At 51.9% G+C, this 18,201-nt stretch overlaps 2 protein-coding genes across 3 annotated transcripts; both read left to right on the forward strand.

Moving 5' to 3' along the window:
- The first annotated feature begins 93 nt into the window (after positions 1-93).
- On the forward strand, positions 94-5,277 carry LOC135410906 (neuronal PAS domain-containing protein 4-like). Of its 2 annotated transcripts, XM_064647817.1 has the most exons (8): positions 94-1,992; positions 2,546-2,712; positions 2,810-2,946; positions 3,121-3,226; positions 3,372-3,618; positions 3,872-3,981; positions 4,386-4,555; positions 4,627-4,939. In XM_064647817.1, exons 1-8 carry the CDS (start codon positions 1,892-1,894, stop codon positions 4,810-4,812), a joined length of 1,224 nt encoding a protein of 407 aa, XP_064503887.1. In that variant the 5' UTR covers positions 94-1,891; the 3' UTR covers positions 4,813-4,939. The 2 variants fall into 2 exon arrangements, with proteins under 2 accessions (XP_064503887.1, XP_064503885.1); XM_064647815.1 differs by having other exon boundaries at positions 4,386-5,277.
- Positions 5,278-5,305: 28 nt separating this feature from the next.
- RRP36 (ribosomal RNA processing 36) lies at positions 5,306-16,614 on the forward strand. Its single transcript, XM_064647826.1, has 7 exons — positions 5,306-5,523; positions 10,382-10,520; positions 13,824-13,890; positions 14,680-14,784; positions 14,905-14,979; positions 15,078-15,195; positions 15,434-16,614. The coding sequence occupies exons 1-7, from the start codon at positions 5,334-5,336 to the stop codon at positions 15,571-15,573; spliced, it is 834 nt and encodes a 277-aa protein (XP_064503896.1). The 5' UTR covers positions 5,306-5,333; the 3' UTR covers positions 15,574-16,614.
- Positions 16,615-18,201: the final 1,587 nt, after the last annotated feature.

An 18,201-nucleotide genomic window follows, 5' to 3' on the forward strand; every position in this document is an offset into this window, starting at 1 on the left:
CTGGTGAACTGGGGGAGAGAGGGTGTGAGAGAGGAGAGACTGAACCAAGTGCTTTCCTCCAAAGCTGCAGGCCACTAGTGGCTTGTGGCAGCAGCAGGCTCTGGCTGGTGTGAGCCCTGGCTGAGGTGGCAGAAGGGAAGCTGGGCCCTCCACAGCAGCACTGCCCTGGTGTACCTGCCTCCTGCCCAGGGCTGTGCTGCCTTGCCAAGAGGACAGGGAAGAAAGTGGTGTACGTCTCCTGGACTGTGCTGCCTCAGAAGGGTGGATGCCCTGTTGCTTCCTGCTTCAGGGCTGGAGATGGAGTGGTGCCTGGGACAGTCTTCCTGGGTGGCACAGAGCACTGTGCTCAAGCCCCTTTCTGTGGATGTGCAGTGTCTGATGTGAAGAGGAGCTCCCATGGCAACTATAGTGAGGCTAATGCAGGGACAGCATTAGCCTAGGGAAGCACTGAGGGTCTTTCCTGGGCAGCCGAGATGATTGCAGCCACATGCCAGGAATGGGTGGCAGAGGGCCTAGGCTGTCTGCCCTACCCTGAGGGCTGGCACACAGCCAGAGTCAAGTGCTGCTCATCCAGCAGCACAAGGTTGCATGGTTGCCTGGGCTGCCAATGTGGGCACAATGGAGCAGTCTGGAGTGGCACAAGAGTGGTGAAAACCCGGTGGCAGGAGAACAGAAGGCACCTCAATTGTGACAAGAGCTTGTTCTTCATGCACTGGCAGCTCACCGTGGTGGGTGATTAGCATCAGTGGCAGCCTGGGGCCTGGAGGGAGACAGGTGTGCTGACAGTACATCTGGCTCAGGGAGAACAGCCCCAGCCTCGGCTCCTCCTTTGTGGTCCTTGGCAGCTGCAGATTACTTGTGAGAGCTGGGTGGACATCTACCCTCTGTTGTGCAGCAGCTCTAACTCCTCAAATCAACTGCTTCAGCCACAGGCTCTCTCTCAAGCTGTGAAATGAAATAGTGACTTTTTGCCATGGCATCCCCTCTCCCAGCACTGAAGCACCAAGCTTACTGTCCTTGCAGGATGCCAGGCACCAGGAAACACCCACAGACCACACAGACTTGCTGGGCTGGGTAATGTGGTGCTGAGCAGAGGCTCCCCAAAGGTGCTCTCAATTCTGTCCATGAATGGCTGTCACTGGGGCTTGTCTGGGAAGAATCACAATCTCTACACCATCAAGTGGAGACAACAGGCCCTAGAAGGGCTCAGCACCCCATGTCAGTTGCCTCTAGGAGAGCAAACCTTTGGTGGGGAAAAGGCCTCTCTGGGAAGAAAAGAATGGGGTCACCAACACCCCAATCTCCTTGAAGGGTTCTCTTGGGTTCAGGGGTGCTGTGGCCCTGACTCCCTTTGCCAGGACCCTGCTGCAGGCCTGAGCATGGGAAATTCTCACTGTCTTGGTCCAGATATCCTCAGTGCATTTTCTTGGCTTATCAGCTCCTTCTCACAGCACCCAGCTCACCAGTGATGCTGGAGAGCAGCTGCCAGGCAGGCAGACTAGACACAGAACCTTCTACTGGGGTGGCAGCAGCTGTGGGCCAGGAACTGGGCAGATGTATGCCATGCAGGGGGATCCCTGCTGTCTTCGTCACTGCCCCCTCCTGAGTGGCAGGTTTGCTTTAAAGACCCTGGCTTCCTTTTATTACTTCCCCTCTCAGATTGCAGCCGGCTGCAAGGCTATTTTTAGCAGCCCGCCTTCTAAAAATAGCTCTGAGCTGTTTGGAGTTGCGTCACAAGAGGTAACTCTCTCCATGAGTGGCTTGGCCTCTGCACCCCAGGAGGATACAAAAGGAGGCCAGGAGCAGAGGGGTCAGCAGGTTCAGCCACAGCCAGAAGCGAAGGAGGCAGCAGTTCAGGCCTGCCAGCTTCAGGCATCGCAGCACCAGCAGTATGACCATCTTCTGCAGCCACTGCCACCAGCCCCTGCAGGCAGAGATGAGCTGCCTGCCCAGGAGGGGCAAGCAGGCGCCCAGGGCCTCAAGGCCATTCAGGTGAGCTCCCCTCCACCTCCCACTTTCAGGGCTGTGATGGCCTCTGAGAGCCCTGGGACAGGTCTGATGGCCCTTGCAAAAGGCTTACACCAGCCTGAGACAGTGGGGCTGTCAGCTGGCACGTGGGGAGGAGGTGCAGGAGCTTGGTGGGGCAGAGGGATTTTGGGTAGTTGAAGAGGAAAGACATATCTGGTGGACTGGGGTGCACATTCTGGCACTGGATGCAATTTCCATCCTTGCGGAGTTTGGTGGCGAGGTTGTGTCGCGTGGGCTCCTCACCAAAGCACAGGTCATTGTCCAACCTGGTCCCCAGCAGGAGAGACACCAGCCACACCAGCAGCATGTCCCCTTGGGTAGCCTTGAGCACCTCTGCCTGCATCCAGTGCACCGAAACAGCTACGCAAGGTTTGCTCTCCTAGAGGCAGCAGCTGGCATGGGTGCTGAGCATCTCCACTCCATATCCCCAAGCTCATAATTCTCCCCATAGCGACAGGTGGGGAATGCTGTCCCTTTCCCTCCCTGGATGCACCTCCCCAGATGGCTGGCTTTGCAGGTCAACCAAGAGTGCCTCCAAGGCTCGCCGGGACCAGATCAATGCAGAGCTGCAGGCATTGCGTTCCCTGCTGCCCATCTCCATGCAGGAGAAGGAGCGGCTCTCCTACCTCCACACCATGGCCCTGGTGTGCCTCCGGCTGCGGGGGGCTCAGCTGTTCCCTCCAGGTACCCATGGCACTGCTGTACCCCATACTATCTTACATCTGTGTGGGGTGCTGCTCCTGCTCCATCAAGACAGCACTTCACCCTGATCCCCCTGCAGGCTCAGCTCCTCCTGCTGAACCGGCCCTCGGCACAGAGCTACTCTCCCTGCTCCCGGGGTTTCTACTTGTGCTGTCAGCCAGTGGAAAGCTGGTCTACATCTCAGAGAACGTGGCTCAGGTCCTGGGCCTTTCCGTGGTAAGGCTTGCTCACTAGGCATTTGCAGTCACTGTCCTGGTGCCTTTATTGTGTGCACAGCACACTGCCCCAGCAGATGCTAGGTTGTGGCTCCAGTGGTCTGTGTGCCCATGGTGCCAGCCAAGGCTCACCAAAACAGGCACAGTTCTTGAGGAAAGCCCCCTCTTTTGTCAGGTGGAGCTGCTCGCCCAGGGGGACACGGTCTTTGACATCCTGGATGGGCAAGCATGTGAGGATGTGTACAAGAAGCTCCTCCTCGCCCAGAAGGAGCCTGGCAGGGGTAAGGGAGGCCTCTGCTGGCATCTTGCAGATGTTGCCATCTTGCTCTGGCCCTCAGTGGCTGTGATCAGAGATCCAGGGCCAGCCCTGCTGAGAACAGAGCAGGGGAGCCTCTGACCCACTCGGAATGGTTTGTTTCTCTGCAGAAGTCACTTTTGTCAGTGAGATGTGCACGTCCAAGGCCTTCCGGCTGAAGCACGGAGGGAATCGGGTCGTGACAGTGTGTGGGCGCTTTGTGGCCCTGAGCTGGCCACCCTCCCCCTCCACCACAGCCTTCCTGGCACTCTGCTCACCGGTCATGCAGTCGCCTGCAGATGGCGAAGGTGGTTCCCAGGATGACATATTCCAGAGCACGCACATCCTAGACATGACGTTTATTGATGTCACGGAGAGGTGAGGTGTGCCTGCTTGCACCAGAGCCCCAGCTGTACATCTCAGGCAGCAAGAATCATTTCCCTTCACCAAGCCTTGTATGGGATGCAGGCTAGATACTGTGTGAGCACTGAGACTCACAGACCTCTTCCCTCCTTTACAACTTATTTCTGTACCTCTGTTGTTTTGCTCTCCATCAAGCAGCTGCTGCTCCTTGCTGACAGGGTGCGGACCCTGTATGGCACTCAGTCCCCACTCCCCTTGTCTCCCCCAGTGTCACCTACCACCTTGGCTACCGCAGGGAGGAGCTAGTCGGTCAGTCCTGGTACAGCCTCCTGCACCCTGAGGATGCTGATCTGGCAGCTGCCCAGCACAGGGCCGTGGGTGAGTGTCGGGCCCAGGAACATGTGTACTGTCCTCTGGCTACATGGTCTGGCTGTGCCTGAAACATGTCTATCCGGGACAGCAGACACAAATCGAATTCAGTCCTGCCCAACTGAGACTCCCTGCTCCAAAAGGATGAGGCAGGGAGTTGGTCACACACTGTCTATAAGGTCACATGTAGCTTCCAAGCTTCGGAGGCTTTGCCACAGTGGACAGAGGAGGGACAAGCCCCCTTGAGCTCCAGCTCTTTCGGGGGGCAGGACTCCTACGGTCTGACTCTGCTCTGTGTGGCTTCTGTGGCGCTGGGGCCAGAGCAGTGACCGCCTGCAGACCTCATCGAGGCAGCCTAGGGGGTGTACAGGCGGCCTGCCGCCGCCTAACGCAGTCGCTTCCCTTGCCCGCAGCGCTCGGGGCCGGCGCCGGGCCCGCCTCGGGGACCGCGGTGCTGCGGGTGCTGCGCCGGGACCGCGGTGCTGCGGGTGCTGCGCCGGGACCGCGCCTGGGCCTGGCTGCGAGTGTGGGCGAGGCGGGACGGCGGGGGCCGCTGCATCTCCTGCACCTGCACCTGCCTCAGGTGAGGGGGCTCCGGGGGGGGTGGCGGGGACCGCCGCATCACCTGCCGCCCCTGACCCCTTGTCCCCGCAGGGAGGAGGAGGCGGCCCACCTGCGCTCCCGGCAGCCCCGCGCCGCCGCCCCGCCGGCGGGCCCGGAGCTCAGCCGTCTCGCCGCGCAGCTCCGCGCCCTCGCCGACCGCCTCTCGCCGACCGCCTCTGCCCCGCCCGCGCCAAGACCCCCGCCCCTTCCCGAGGAAGGCGATGCCGATTCCTCTGACTGTCTTGGGAACTCTCTACTGAACCCTCCCCAGTTCCTCCCCTCTCCTTTTAACTGGGGAGCGGTGAGAAAATTGGATGCAACATTCCAAGTGTGCCCTCACAGGTCTCAAGTCTACAGAGACACTGACATCCCTTGGTGTGCTGACTGTATCTCTCCTAATGCAGGCCACTGTATGTAACTCCATCTCCGTTCAGACAGTCACTGCTAAGACCTTCGCAATTCAAGGCGATGGCAAACCCTCATTTTACACAGTTGGTGTTCGTGTTAGAAACCTTGGTCAGGCTGTGATACAATCCAGCATCAAGATGACTCAGTTCGGCAGTGCAGAGGGATCTCGATCTTGCACTTCACCATTTATTGACGAATTAGCTGGATATCACCAGAGTGCGTACGTGACCTGTTCCTCACAAAGGAACGATTTTTGCTTAAAAATGACGCCAATAAAACCCGCTCCCCCACGTGCCTCTCTGGTGTGCCCTGGTTCCGCTTCCGGGAGGGCGGGGCCGCGGGCGGGGGCGATGCGGCCGCGCCGGGACCGGGCGGGACGGGGACGAGTCGCCGCTGCCGCCGCCACGGAGGGCGAGGAAGATGCGGTCGCGGAGCAGCCGCTCGGGAGGCTGGAGGCGGCGGAGGGCGATGGCGACAGCGACGACGACGGTAGCCTCTCGGGGGACGAGGAGGCGGAGGCGGCGGGGCCCGGCGGGAGAGGTGAGGGGAGGCCCGGCGGCAGCGCCTCCGGTACGGGCGGCGGCCTCAGCGCGCATCGGGGGGGTCACGGCCGTCCGCTCAGTGGGAAACGAGTTGGCAAATGGCTTGGTCACATTTCGTATTCCAAGTCCTGCATCCCTCCCTCACCTGCTCCGCTCAGAGGATGAGCTCGGGATCACAGCAGGGTGTGCGCTGGAGATGCGTGAGCGGTCCCTGGAACAAAAACCGTGTAGGGGCCTCTTCCCCGTAGTCGCCTTCCCCGTATGTGGAATCACAGAACTGTAGAGTGGTTTGGGTTGGAAGGGACCTTAAAGATCATCCACTTCCAGCCCCCCTGTTGTGGGCAGGGACACCTTCTACCGTGGAAGATCTCACACATCTCCAGGACAGTTGCTCTGTGCAAATTCAGACGCGGAGGAGCTCCAGAGGTCCTCGCCAGGAGAGGTGGAGTGGGAGAACCGGGCGGTGCGTGGCTGTGGGCACAGCTTGGGCTGAGGTTCAGGCTGTGCAGGTGGTGGTTCTCATCCACAGTGGTGAGCACAGTGTGGTTTCCTCATCTCAAAATGATCCAGGTGAGAACGAAAACCTTACGAAAAGTACAGCAAAGGCCCTTAAACAAAACTGAGGTGTCAAACACATGGCGTGATTCAGGTGTGAGGAGTCACTGATTGTCTTGTGAAAGGGTTCTCCGTGGTGTGTCTGAGTGGGGCCAAGGGGGGAGGCACATCTCCTCTAAAGGTGGACTTTTGGGACTGGCAGGGTGCCCCACTATCTGTTTTAGTCATTTTGGTTTTCTCTGGTGAGGAAATGGTGAGCTTTAGCAAAGCTCAGAGAGAGGACCACTGACAGGCACCCTTTCCTTTCCACAGCTGATGTGAATGGGAACAGTAGTTTTACTTTTGCCATCTGTTGGAGGGCTCTGTAATCTTTTCTCTGGAGCAGAAGGAGTTATATTTGAGTCCAGCACTAATTTTGTTTCAGTAGGGAACAACTGGGCAGATATCAGCCATTTCTTAGGCCATCTGTTCTTGCATCCTGGACGCTCTGATGTGCTCAGCAGGTCGTATAGCCCTCTACAGGCTGAGAAAGGCATAAGGTGTCCATGTGTCACAGGAGTCTGTGGGAGGATAGGAAACACGAGGAGGCTGTGCTCCTGAGCAGGAAATGTCCCTGTTATCAGTAGGTAACAGTAACCTATCAAGAGGTGCAAAAAAGAGGAAATAATCTATAAAATAATGGATGAAGGGAAAAAATGGTAGGAGGGAAAAAATGAAATAGACTACAGAGACAGAACAGAAAAGATAAGTTATATTCTAGGGGGAAAAATGAATGAAAAAAAAGGGGAAATTAGGGCCTCAAGAAAGAATGCAAGAAACAAGGGAAATAAACTAATCCTGTGTTTTTAACTGGGGCCTTTTCACACACACAGTTGCCAATTCTGCTGCCCAGCAATGAACATCTGCTAGGACCATTCACTTCTACCCCAAAACATGTTTATTATGTCCAGTGATGTTTTGATGAATGAGTGGCTAATTCGATCTCCTACAAATGGGGTGTATTTCTTGGACTGATACTACTGTGTGGAAATCATCCCCATTAGGTTTTGGGTAGTCAAGTCTGGTCACCTGTACCAGTATTGAAATATTTTATCAGTGGAAGCTCTGCATGCCTTTGCTTTCTCTGGTTTATACCAAATCTCTTTTCTAATCCTTTGCATCTTTTTATATGGTGTCTTTGTCTTGTTTTTAGTGACATCTTGTAAGCCTTTGCTATTTAAATAGTATTGTTTTGGAATTGCAGCTAAGTGGAGTATTGTAGTGCAAGTGATGGCGTCTTGTCTGTCTTCAACCTGTGTTAAGAGTATCTTCCACATCATTATGGTCTTAAGCTCTGCCAGCGGAGGTTTTGGCTAGACATTAGGAAGAAATTCTTTACAGAGAGGGTAATCAGGCATTGAAATGGGCTGCCCAGGGAAGTGGTGGATTCTCCATCCCTGGAGGTTTTTAAGATGAGACTGGATGTGGCACTTAGTGCCATGGTCTAGTAACCACGGTGGTAGTGGATCAAAGGTTGGACTTGATGATCTCAGAGGTCCTTTCCAACCCGGCTGATTCTATGATTCTGTTCTATGATTCTTCCTTTCCTTTAATGCTTTCTTTGCCCTTTTCACTAGTCCTTGTTCAGTGTCTTTCATTTGTGTGCCTAGTGATGCTTTGAGTGATACTTAAATATTGCTGTATGTAGAGGTTAATTGCTTTGTCCTCCAGTAACTCATATAATTAGCACAGATTTTTCCTGAATTTGAGCAGTGTGGCAGCAGATTCTCTTGTCCACGAATTTGTTGGTTTTCTTGTGTCTCTGTGAACCCCAATAGCGAGATTAATGTAAATTGCTGAGCTGCATGGCACTCTGCTCATGCCTGAGTGCAGGCACAGCTCATTGGTCTGAAGGGGATTTCACATTCTGGGCAGGCAGTAAGCGATTGTACACAAGTGACAAGGGAAAAGGTGGAGACCAGAAAGGGCAATGCTGCTGTCATTGCTAAGAAGGCAGGGGCAAGGGTGTTTGCAGGAGTCCAAGCAAGAGAGGATGTCAAATTGCAGTAAGATAAGGGGGAAGGGTGTTTTGGGGAAGTAGTGTAATGAAATCATGCTGTATTCGCATTTCTTTTGTCCCTTGTGTGGCAGACTGGATGTGCAGTGTTCCCTTAGCCTACTTCAGAGGACTAAGGACATCGACAGAGCAGAGTTCATGAGTGTTCAGAACAAGCAAAAAGAAAACATTTCCTGAGGCAACACATGGCTGTGCCCATTAGGTTTTCTGAATGATGAGAGTAGTTTCTGAAACAGAAGGTCTTAGTTATTGCCAGGATGAGAGTGACTGGGATAATAAATAGTAAGTCCATGCTCTGAGCCAATGTGACTGACCTCATGTTGCTTCCTGAATTTGGCAAAGCACACAGAAACCTTGCTCTTGGGGCAGTGTTTTGGGTTTGCGTGGCAAGGGTTTGGTAGTGAGTGGGCTACAAGGATGCCAGAAGCTTCTCACATGTCCCATTAGCTCAGCTGTGGCCAAGGGCTTTTATAAGCAACAGTGGTAGCACCTCTGTGGTAACATCTAAGAAGGGGAAAAGCCCTGCTGCTGATCAGCAACTGGTAGAAAGGAGTGAGAATATGTGAGAGAAAGAGCCCTGCAGACACCAAAATCAGTGAAGAAGGAGAGGGAGGAGGTGCTTCAGGCAGCTGGGCAGAGATACTCCTGCAGCCTGTGGTGCAGCCCATGGTGAGGCAGCTGTGCCTCTGCAGCCCATGGAGGACCTCACACTGAAGTGAGTGAATGTGCCACCATGAGAAGCTGGAGCAGGTTTGCTGGCAGGACTTGTGACCCCATGGGGGACCCACGGTGGAGCAGCCTGTTCCTGAAGGACTCCACTCTGTGGAAAGGGACCCAGACTGGAGCAGTTCGTGAAGAACTGTGTCCCAATCTGTTTGTTTTGCTCATGTGACGGTAATTGGTGAGTGATTTCTCCTGGCTTTATGTCAACCCGCGAGCCTTTGTTGTATTTTCTCTTCCCTATCTAGCAGAGGAGAGGAGTGATAGAGCAGCTTGGTGGGCACTTGGCACCCAGCCAAGGCCAATGTACCACAGACAGGATGTGATTGTTCCTGCTGGGCCACAGTTGGGGTGTTCTGTGACAAATGCATTAGTATCACAGAGGCTTAGAAAGGCCATGTGCCTGTCACTGCTCAGAGGTGTTGAGCAGGCAAACACCACCCAAGTCAATTTGCCAAGGCTTTACCTTTTAGAAGTGAGCCAGTACAAACCCCTTCTTGCCCCTATGAGAGAACAGAATAAGCGTATCCAAGTGCTGACTTAAAAAGTGTTTCAGTTGTTAGTTCTGAACACCCAGCGGTGTAAATCCAGAAAGAATCATTTTTACACTCTGTTATAAGAAGTGTTAAAGGTTACTGACAGTGAGGGATATTAAAGAAACATATCAACAGACAATTCCAGCAGAATATTGTGCATTCATTACCACCATGGGTAGAATTAGTTTTGCTGTTTCCTATGTTGTCAGCAGTCAGAGAAGAGAAGGAACATTTTATGAAACACAGGATGTAAATAATGTTCTGGGGAACTCCCAGCAAGGTTAGGATATGAAACTGCTTTTTGGTGTTGTGGGGTTTTTTCTTCCCCAGTGAATCAGGCTATAAACTGTTTCTGTTGGCAGTGAGTGGTGAAGTTGAATGTCTAGATTTCAGTAGTTCACAGGCCCCTGGTGTGTTGAGGAGGGTCTGCTGTGGGAGCTGCTCCACTGCTGACTGAGCAGAGCAATAGCAGATGTGCAGTGGGGAGTTTGTCTCCAAATCTTAACAGACTGAATAGCCCATGTGGTTTTCTTTCACCTCTTGGCTGGTTTTGTGCTGTAAGAGGTGTGATGATGCCCATTTAAAGGCAATGGAACAACAGTCTGTTGAAGTGGGAGAGTCGGGACTGAGAGGTGGCCAGAATTTGCAATGCAGCCAAAGTATAACCCAGTGCAGAGCTCATACTGCTCTTTGTACCAGGTAGAACCTTTGTACTGCTCTTTTCTGTGCTATTGAGTGGAGAGAGAAGCAAAGACACATTGGGGTGAGGGGGAGGCTATTCCAGTGGTAAAGACTGAAGTGATTAATGAGAGAGGAATCAAAGGCTGAGAGACGCAGAGGCTTCTTTCTGCCATGCAGTTGTACAGGGATGACACTACTGTGCTTGTGTCACTGTCTCAGGCTCTGAGACATCCCTGTTGGAGGAATTTGGGAGTGAGAAGTGCCTTGAGAAGCTGTTCAGTTTAGGTGTGTCCTGTGCTCTCTTCCAGATCAGTCTGACATGTCTTTCGAGGAACTACTGCAGATGCAGAGTGATGCAAGAACAAGAGTGTGCAAACAGATGACCAGTGGAAAGAAAACTTCAAAACCTACCAAAGCTATGGTGAAGCAGCAACAAGGCAAAAAGGGGTAAAGAGGCATTTTTGTGATCGGAAAAATATGCATGTGTGCTCTCTGCCTCCAGAAATTACACTGGGAACTCCTCACAGTGCTGGTGTTGCCTTGGAGCTGGCATAGATCTCCTTTAATGTACTAGACAATAATGCCTGTTACTATAGTGTTTCATTTGGGAATGGTCCGGTGCTGTTTTCAGAGCTCTTAATATCCTATCCTGTTCAAATCCCCAGCAGCCACCTGTTACTTGATAGTTAAATTGGCACTCAATGCCTTTATACCTTCTGTGTTAAAGCACTTGTCACCCTCAGCATGGTGTGCTTTTCAAACTGTATGATAGTGTCCACTGTGACCTGAAATAGTTACCCTGCTGGTTTCTAAACCTCTTCCAGCTTATCAGCATCTTCTGCCTGGCTCCACTGGCTGGAGTTACAGTCACAGGCAATTTCATTCATCCTGCTGTTGTCTTATCTGTGGCTTGTCTGTGTTCATTTTCCCTTTTTCCCCTCTCTACAGAGGGAGAACATTACAGACTTTTTCCTGTATTTGGCACAACAAAAACTATCAGATCTTTTTACAGGTCTCCACAGACCCCCACTAGTAACAGCAATACTCTTACCCTTTATTTGCAGTATTTAGCTAATTTTCAGTCCTCAGAGTTGCATCCAAGTGATTTGAACAGGTTTCCTCTGTTACACTAGCGCTCCCTAATTTGTTTCTGAATCTCTGCTTAATACATGTTTCTCCTGCTGTAAACAGTTGATTAGAATAATGTTTCTGTTTTTCCTTTTACCCAGGGTTCTGGGGGATTTTGTGTAGTCCAGCATCTTCACACAGTGTCTCTAATTTCTGCCACACAGTTTGCATAATTCTGCTTTTATTTAATTCCCCTAATCCTTTAAGCGATGTATTAAACCCCACCTGTTAAAGCATGTTAAATCCCACGTGGTGTTTCTCTTGTGTTTTTGTTATGGAAGTGAGTTTCTTAAAGAAAGGACATCAAAGAAATCCCCTGGCACTTAGCTGGCTTCAGCAGTGCTGTATCAAGCTGACTCCAGAGCATTGTACAGGGGTGTAGCCACATCAGCAGACATGGAAATACACTGAATGCTGCTCTAAGAGGGATTTGGAAAACTTACTCCTGGGCGGTTATGTTCCTGCCCTGATGTTACTTGTGGCTGACTGTGGGTGCAATGCCCACGCTGTGGGTGCTCTCAGCAGGTTTTTCATGTTTCTGGTACCTTACCTGACAAATCACAGGACGCAGCATCCAAGTAATACAGGGAGAGTAAATACCCTGTTCTGCCACCTTATACCATCAAGCTCTAAGGCCTGTGTTGCAAGGAAAACTTTTTCCCTTAATTGATTGTCACTGTAATCCTCACAATCCTGATTCATTGTGAAGTCTCTTTTGGGATATGTACCACACACTGTGCAGCCCGTTATCCTGGGGCTGACCTTTTCCTTACTGGTGTTACAGTGTGCTTTCTTGCTGAGCCTGGCCTGTCTTTGTAACTTCCAGGTCAGTGCAGAAATTCCCTACTTTGGCATCCATGAGTGCTGAGGGAGCTGGCAGATGTTATCGCTCACCCACTCTCCATCATCTTTGAAAGGGCATGGAGAGCAGGAGAGGTGCAAGAGGTCTGAAGGAAAGCCAGTGTCAGAAAGGGCAAGAAGGGAGGACTCGGAAAACTACAGACCAGTAAGCCTCACCTCCATCCTTGGAAATGTGATGGAGAGTCTCATTCTGGAGGTCATCTCTAAGCATGTGGAAGGTTTCTGGGAGTAGTCTGTATGGATTCACCAAGGGGAAATCTTGCTTGACCAATCTGATATCCTTCTGTGATGGCATGACTGGCTGGGTGGCTGAGGTGAGAGCAGTGGATGTTGTCTACCTTGACTTCAGCAAGACTTTTGACACTGTCTTCCCTAACATCCTCATAGGCAAGCTCAGGAAGTGTGGATTAGATGAGTGGATGGTGAGGTGGATTGAGAACCAGCTGAATGGCAGAACTCAAGAGAGTCGTGATCAGAGATGCAATAGACTAGTTGGAGGCCTGTTGCTAGTGGTGTCCGTGGGGGTCAGTACTGGGTCCAGCATTGTTCAACTTATTCATCAGTGACCTGGATGAAGGGACAGAGTGTCCCTCAGCAAGCTTGCTGACAACACAAAGGCTGGTACACCAGAGGGCTGTGCTGCCATTCTGCAAGAACTGGACAGGCTGGAGAGTTGGACAGAGAAGAACTGCCTGAAGTTCAACAAAGACAAGTGCAGGGTCCTGCACCTGGGGAGGAATAAGCCCAAGCACCAGTAGATGCTGGAGGCCGTCCTGCTGGAATGCCGCTCTGTGGAGAAGGACCTGGGGGTCCTGGTGACAACAAGCTTTTCATGAGCCAGCAGTGTGCCCTTGTGGCCAGCAAGGCCAATGGTATCCTGGGGTGCATTAGGAAGAGCCTTGCTAGCAGGACAAAGGAGGTGATCCTGCTCCGCTAGTCAACCCTGGTCAGGCCACATTAGGAGTGCTGTGTCCAGTTCTGGGCTCCTCAAGACAGGGGAGACAACAGAGCTATTGGAGTGGGTCCAGCGGAGGGCAAAAAAAATGACTGGAGCATCTTTCTTTTGAGGACAGATTGAGGGAGATGGGCCTGTTCAGCCTCGAGAAGAGATGACTGAGAGGGGACCTTATCAATGCTTACTTATCAATGTTAAGGTCAGGGGTCGAGGGGATGGGGCTAAGCTCTTTTCAGTGGTGCCCAGCAACAGGACAAGGGGTAACAGGCACAGTCTGAAACACAGGGAGTTCCATGTGAGTATGAGGGAAAACTTTACTGTGAGAGTGGCTGAGCACTGGAACAGGCTGCCCAGTGAGGTTGTGGAGTCTCTGTCTCTGGAGATATTCAAAATCCACCTGGATGCAATCCTGTGCAACCTTGTCTAGGTTAACCTGCTTTAGTAGAGTGGTGGTCTCTAGGTGATCACCAAAGGTCCCTTCCACCCCCAGCCATTCTGTGACTATGAGAGAAATAATCGAGTACAGCACATCTACTGATGCAGGTGGTGGGTTTTCACTCGATTCAGTGGGGCTGTTACAAGTTCTGTGTAGGGTTAGTTTAACTACACATTTATACATTTGGTTGCCTTAGCCTTCTGTGGCTCGACTGAGTCACCTCTTTGCTCTCTGCAGGTATAGGGAGGATTGAGTTGGGAGAGTCTGTTGTGCAGTAATGTTCTTCTGAGGGTTTGACTAACTCCCGAAATATTAGCCTGGGCCTCATTCTGACATCTGATCCTCTTAAATACATTTCTCTCTTTTTCAGGCCATTGGAGATGTCTGCCAAGAAGCCTGTGCCTTTTCTGCGACAAGTCGTCTCTGTTAGAAAGAAGGTGGGTGCTCCCCCTCCCCAGTTCAGGAGCTGACTTCCCATAGCAATGCTGGTAATTGGGCTGCTGCAGATGGCAGCGGCTGTTTCTAGAGAACAGGGCTGGTCTACTGGTGAGTGCAGACAGTGATAGTGTTTCCCTGGGGAGAAGAAGGGATGGGTGCAGGAGCAGCTGCAGGTTAACTTCAGTGTTTGTGTCCAAAGTGTTTCTAGAAGATGTAATGACTCCCACCAATGACAATTTCACTGCAAGCCACAGTCACTGTTCAGTACTAATTCCAGAAGTTAAAATGTCCATCTACTTTCTAATCTGAATGTAACTTTGACTTGTTATTGCTGGATCATCTGAATATGTTGATTTCTGCAGTTAGAGATCTCTTTTTATCTCTCCCTTTTTTATGACCTGACCCAGTTAATCTGTGAAAATCTAGATAGGTTTGAGTTCCCAAATCCATCACCTTGACAATGCATATTAAGCAAGCTCTTGGTCTGGGAGTTGCAAGTGTTTGGAGGTAGCACTCCTGCTCCTGTTCCTTGAATTGGATACTCCTGGGTGTAGACTTGCATATGGAAATGTCTGTTGTTTGGTAGACTGGATGCAGGCTTGCTTTTGTGAGGGACTGCCACCTTAATCATCGCACTCAGTCTTTGCCAAATGCAGATGTTTCAATGGTGGGTGTGTAATATTGCTGGTGAAAAAAATGGCAAGGTCTGATCTGTGAAAGGAGAGTAAGCAGGCTATTAATAGGATAATCCTGGCTACAGCTCTTGCCTTTGCCTTCCTTGCCATCAGGTCCGCAGAGACCCTCGATTTGATGACTTGTCTGGAGAGTATAAGCCTGAAATATTTATGAAGACGTACAGCTTCCTGGACAGCATCAAGAAGCAGGAGAAGGAGGTGATGCTCTGTGCCTGTCCTTGCCTGGAAGAACCTTGCTTGGCAGGGGCTACTTCTTCCAAGGCTTTTCACAGTGGAGGTGACAGACAGGCAGTCATGCAGCTTTCTGCTCTCTTCTAGATGGTTCAGAAGCAGCTGAAGAAATGCCGGAACATGGAGCAGAAGGAGAAACTTCAGCAGCTTCTGAACCGTATGGTGAGTTCAGCACAGCGTCTCTCTGTGAGGCACTGGAAGAGAGGATGTGTGACCTGAGGTCTGCCTCGATGCTGACACAGGCCATCTTTTTTGTACAGACACAGCAAGAACAGGCACAGAAAAAACAGCAGAAGCTGAGGGAGAGAGAGCTGTCTTTGAAGAGACAACAGAGGGAATTGGCCAAGCAGGGAAAGAAACCCTTTTTCCTAAAGAAATGTAAGTATTCAGTGTGAACATGCTGCAGGAAGACCTAGAGGGAGTACTGCTGACAGGAATTCAAGCACTTGTAGTGAGGTGTCAATACTATTCCACAGAGCCATGGAGGGATTTTTCTAGTACTGGTGCTCAATGGGCAAGCTAAGCCTGGGAGCCAGGGAGGGAGAGGTGAGGACGGGCTGGTCTGTAGATGTGTTTTGGGCTTCGGTTTAAAACTTTGCTTCCCTCTCCTCTGCAGCTGAGAAGCGGAAATTGGAGCTAGCTGAGAAGTATGCAGAGCTGAAGAGGAGTGGAAAGCTGGAGAGCTTCCTGAACAAGAAGAGGAAGAGAAATGCCATCAAAGACAAGCGCCGTCTACCCTCACAGAAGAACTTGTGACATTGGACAGACGTGCTGTTGTCTGGCACTGGGACTCATTCTGCCTTAGCCAGGCCTGGAAGATGGCTATCCTTCTTCCCAATATCTGCCTTCCACTGCACAGTGATGCTGTAAGGCAGCAGAGCAGAGGCTAAACTGAAGGAAATAGTGGGGGTTTTGTAGCTGAAATATCCTCTTAACTTGTGGTTTAGACCATGGGTGGTGACAAGTGTGTCGTGCAGATGCTTACAGTGTTGACAGCTGGTTTTGTCCTTGCACCTGCTCATTTCTTACTCTAGCAAGGAAAGCATGAGTCTTGCCCTGCATTGCTGGCTCTACTCCAGGTTTTCTCAGACTTCCACTGAGGTGGAAAAGGACCTGTTCAAAGCAGGGCTGGCACTGACTTCAGACCAGGTTGCCATGGGATGCGTTGGTGGGGTCTGTTAATGTCCCAGGAGAGATGCCACCACCTCTCCTGGCCTCTGCTCTACTGCTTCAGGTTCTCAAGATGGAACTTTTTGTTCCCTCATCCAGGAAACCTGCCTGGTGCTATCCATATCATTGTCTTGTTCTCATTGAAGTGCCCGGCTGTCTTTCAGTAGCCTTGTCACAAGTCTGAGGGGTGGGTGGAAAAGAGGGGCTGTAAGGTCTCTGCAAAGTCTGTTCTTCTTAAGGGTCAATAAACCCTGTTCCCTCAGTCTTTCCTTGCAGTGCTTCAGCCTCTGACGACTTTCACATACTGAACTGGAGTCAGCCCAGACAACCATCTGTCTTTTGGTGGCCCAGCCTGGATGCAGTATCTGGACGTAGTCTCACAAGGGCTGAGTAAAGGGAAGAGGATCACACTGCTCTGCATGGGCTGCATCTAGTGATGCAGACCCAGCTGTGGCTAGCCTTCCTCTGTCACAGGGCATGCTGCTGACTGCTCAGCTACTGCTACTCCTGATCTCTCCTTCAGAGCAGCTTGGCCTCTCTCCTTGGCTTCTCATGGTTGTCCCCGCAGGGCTGTTAGTGCTTCTGGGAAGCTGATCCTGTATGAAATAAAATACTGGTTTTCCTTTATTCCCAGTGTCGTTGCTGTTACAGTCAAAAGTGTTTGAACTTAGGGGAGTTAATGCCTCTCTCCAATATTATGTTTGAACACCAGCTCTCTTGTTTCTCCTTACTCTGGTTACCCCTGTCTGCTGTGGTTGTGCTGATAAGGAGGTGACTTGGATGATCCCTGTCTTACAGGTTGGAGCTGGTGCTGGGAGAGTGCCTTGGCTCTGCAGAACAGGGCATTGCCTGGGCACAGCTGTGCTGCATGCAGGTGGGCCACAGTTGTGTGGGGCCAGGGGACAGGCATTGCTATAAGCAAAACATGGAACAATGAGCAGCTCATTGGCCTGAGGGTGTTGCTAAAGCACCTGCCTCCACTGCAGTTCCTGTGGGTGATGCTGTGCTGACAGGTCTTAGTGTAACTGGGGGAAGGCAGTAGAAATGGGATGTGCCAGCTTGGCTAGAGACCTGCTGCCACAGCCTTGCTAAGGGGCCATGTGGCATTCCTCAGCATTTGAGTACGTGTCCCCATGTAGGGCGCTTGTAGGTCCTGTACAGGAGGTGGCAAGTCTGATGGACCCAAAGTGGTCTTGCTTTCCCCTCCTGCCCGTCTGGAGCCAAGGGGCATCTTCTTGCTGAGGCCTGTACGCCTTACTTTGCTTACAAAGCAAAAGGGTGGAGCTTTAGTGTTGAATATTCAATATACCCGCGTCACAGCGAGCGGGCGTGGTTTCCACCATAAACACGCCGAGACAGTTGAAGTTCAGATGGTCCTACGTCGGAAGCAGGAGTGAGTGCTGCTGGTGGCGCGCTCCGGAGGAGAAAGGGTGCGGGTCTAGGATCCCAGAGACGGTATGGCTGCTCGGTGCCACCGGGAATGCCGTCTGCTTCTCCTCCAAAGGGAGGCAAAGGCACCGTCCCGACGGGTCCGGAGTCGCTCCGGAGCTATTTTCGCAGCCACCGAGATACCCTGCAGCCTGCCGCCGCCTGCTACATCCCGGTTGTGGAGAGAGGATGTAAGATCGGGGATCCCAAGACTGTGTGGCTGCTCAGTACAGAGAGAAGCCGCCGCGGCTACTGAAAGCGGAGTTTCTGCACCTTCAAAAGGAGGGGGCGGCCCTGGACCGCACGCCGCTCCCGGGGTTTGCGCAATCCCTTAGCGGATCGCCGCTTCCCGCTTTTTAAAGCCGCCGACGCGTTTTTGCCACCGCCACTTTTTCCAGGCGCACAGCAGGGAACCAAGAGCCCCCTGCGCCCACGCCGCCGCTACGCCCGGACCCACGCCAGCATCTCGGCAGCATAACTCCTTCCAGACTAAATCGTTTTCCAGGTTTCTGTTTTGTTCGTGTTTCCCCCGTGGTTTTTGCCTGGCTGGGGAGGGCGTCGGGCCGCGGGGATTCGTTTGCCACATTGTTTTCTTTGTTCCCCTGGACCACGTGGGGCCGGCGCAGTGGGAACGGGAACCATTTCTTTTGGTTTTGCCCTGGGTGTGTGGGGAGGAACGTAACAATTTTTTACCTTTGTTGGTTTTGTGGGTAAACCATTCTTTTTCCTCTGTATTGCTGTGTTATTTGTGAGTTTTACCTCAGTAAAATTGTGAGACTAACGTTT

Source organism: Pseudopipra pipra, chromosome 3 (assembly GCF_036250125.1).
Source record: "Pseudopipra pipra isolate bDixPip1 chromosome 3, bDixPip1.hap1, whole genome shotgun sequence".
Lineage (NCBI taxonomy): Eukaryota > Metazoa > Chordata > Aves > Passeriformes > Pipridae > Pseudopipra > Pseudopipra pipra.

Bases quoted from the DNA above. Each gene is read 5' to 3' on its own strand.
- LOC135410906 (XM_064647815.1), top strand. From the start codon at position 1,892: ATGACCATCTTCTGCAGCCACTGCCACCAGCCCCTGCAGGCAGAGATG. The intron at 1,993-2,545 runs GTGAGCTCCCCT...CTGGCTTTGCAG, and splicing joins AGGGCCTCAAGGCCATTCAG to GTCAACCAAGAGTGCCTCCA. The intron at 3,982-4,385 runs GTGAGTGTCGGG...CCTTGCCCGCAG, and splicing joins TGCCCAGCACAGGGCCGTGG to CGCTCGGGGCCGGCGCCGGG.
- RRP36 (XM_064647826.1), top strand. From the start codon at position 5,334: ATGCGGCCGCGCCGGGACCGGGCGGGACGGGGACGAGTCGCCGCTGCC. The intron at 5,524-10,381 runs GTGAGGGGAGGC...GCTCTCTTCCAG, and splicing joins GGCGGGGCCCGGCGGGAGAG to ATCAGTCTGACATGTCTTTC. The intron at 14,980-15,077 runs GTGAGTTCAGCA...TTTTTTGTACAG, and splicing joins AGCAGCTTCTGAACCGTATG to ACACAGCAAGAACAGGCACA.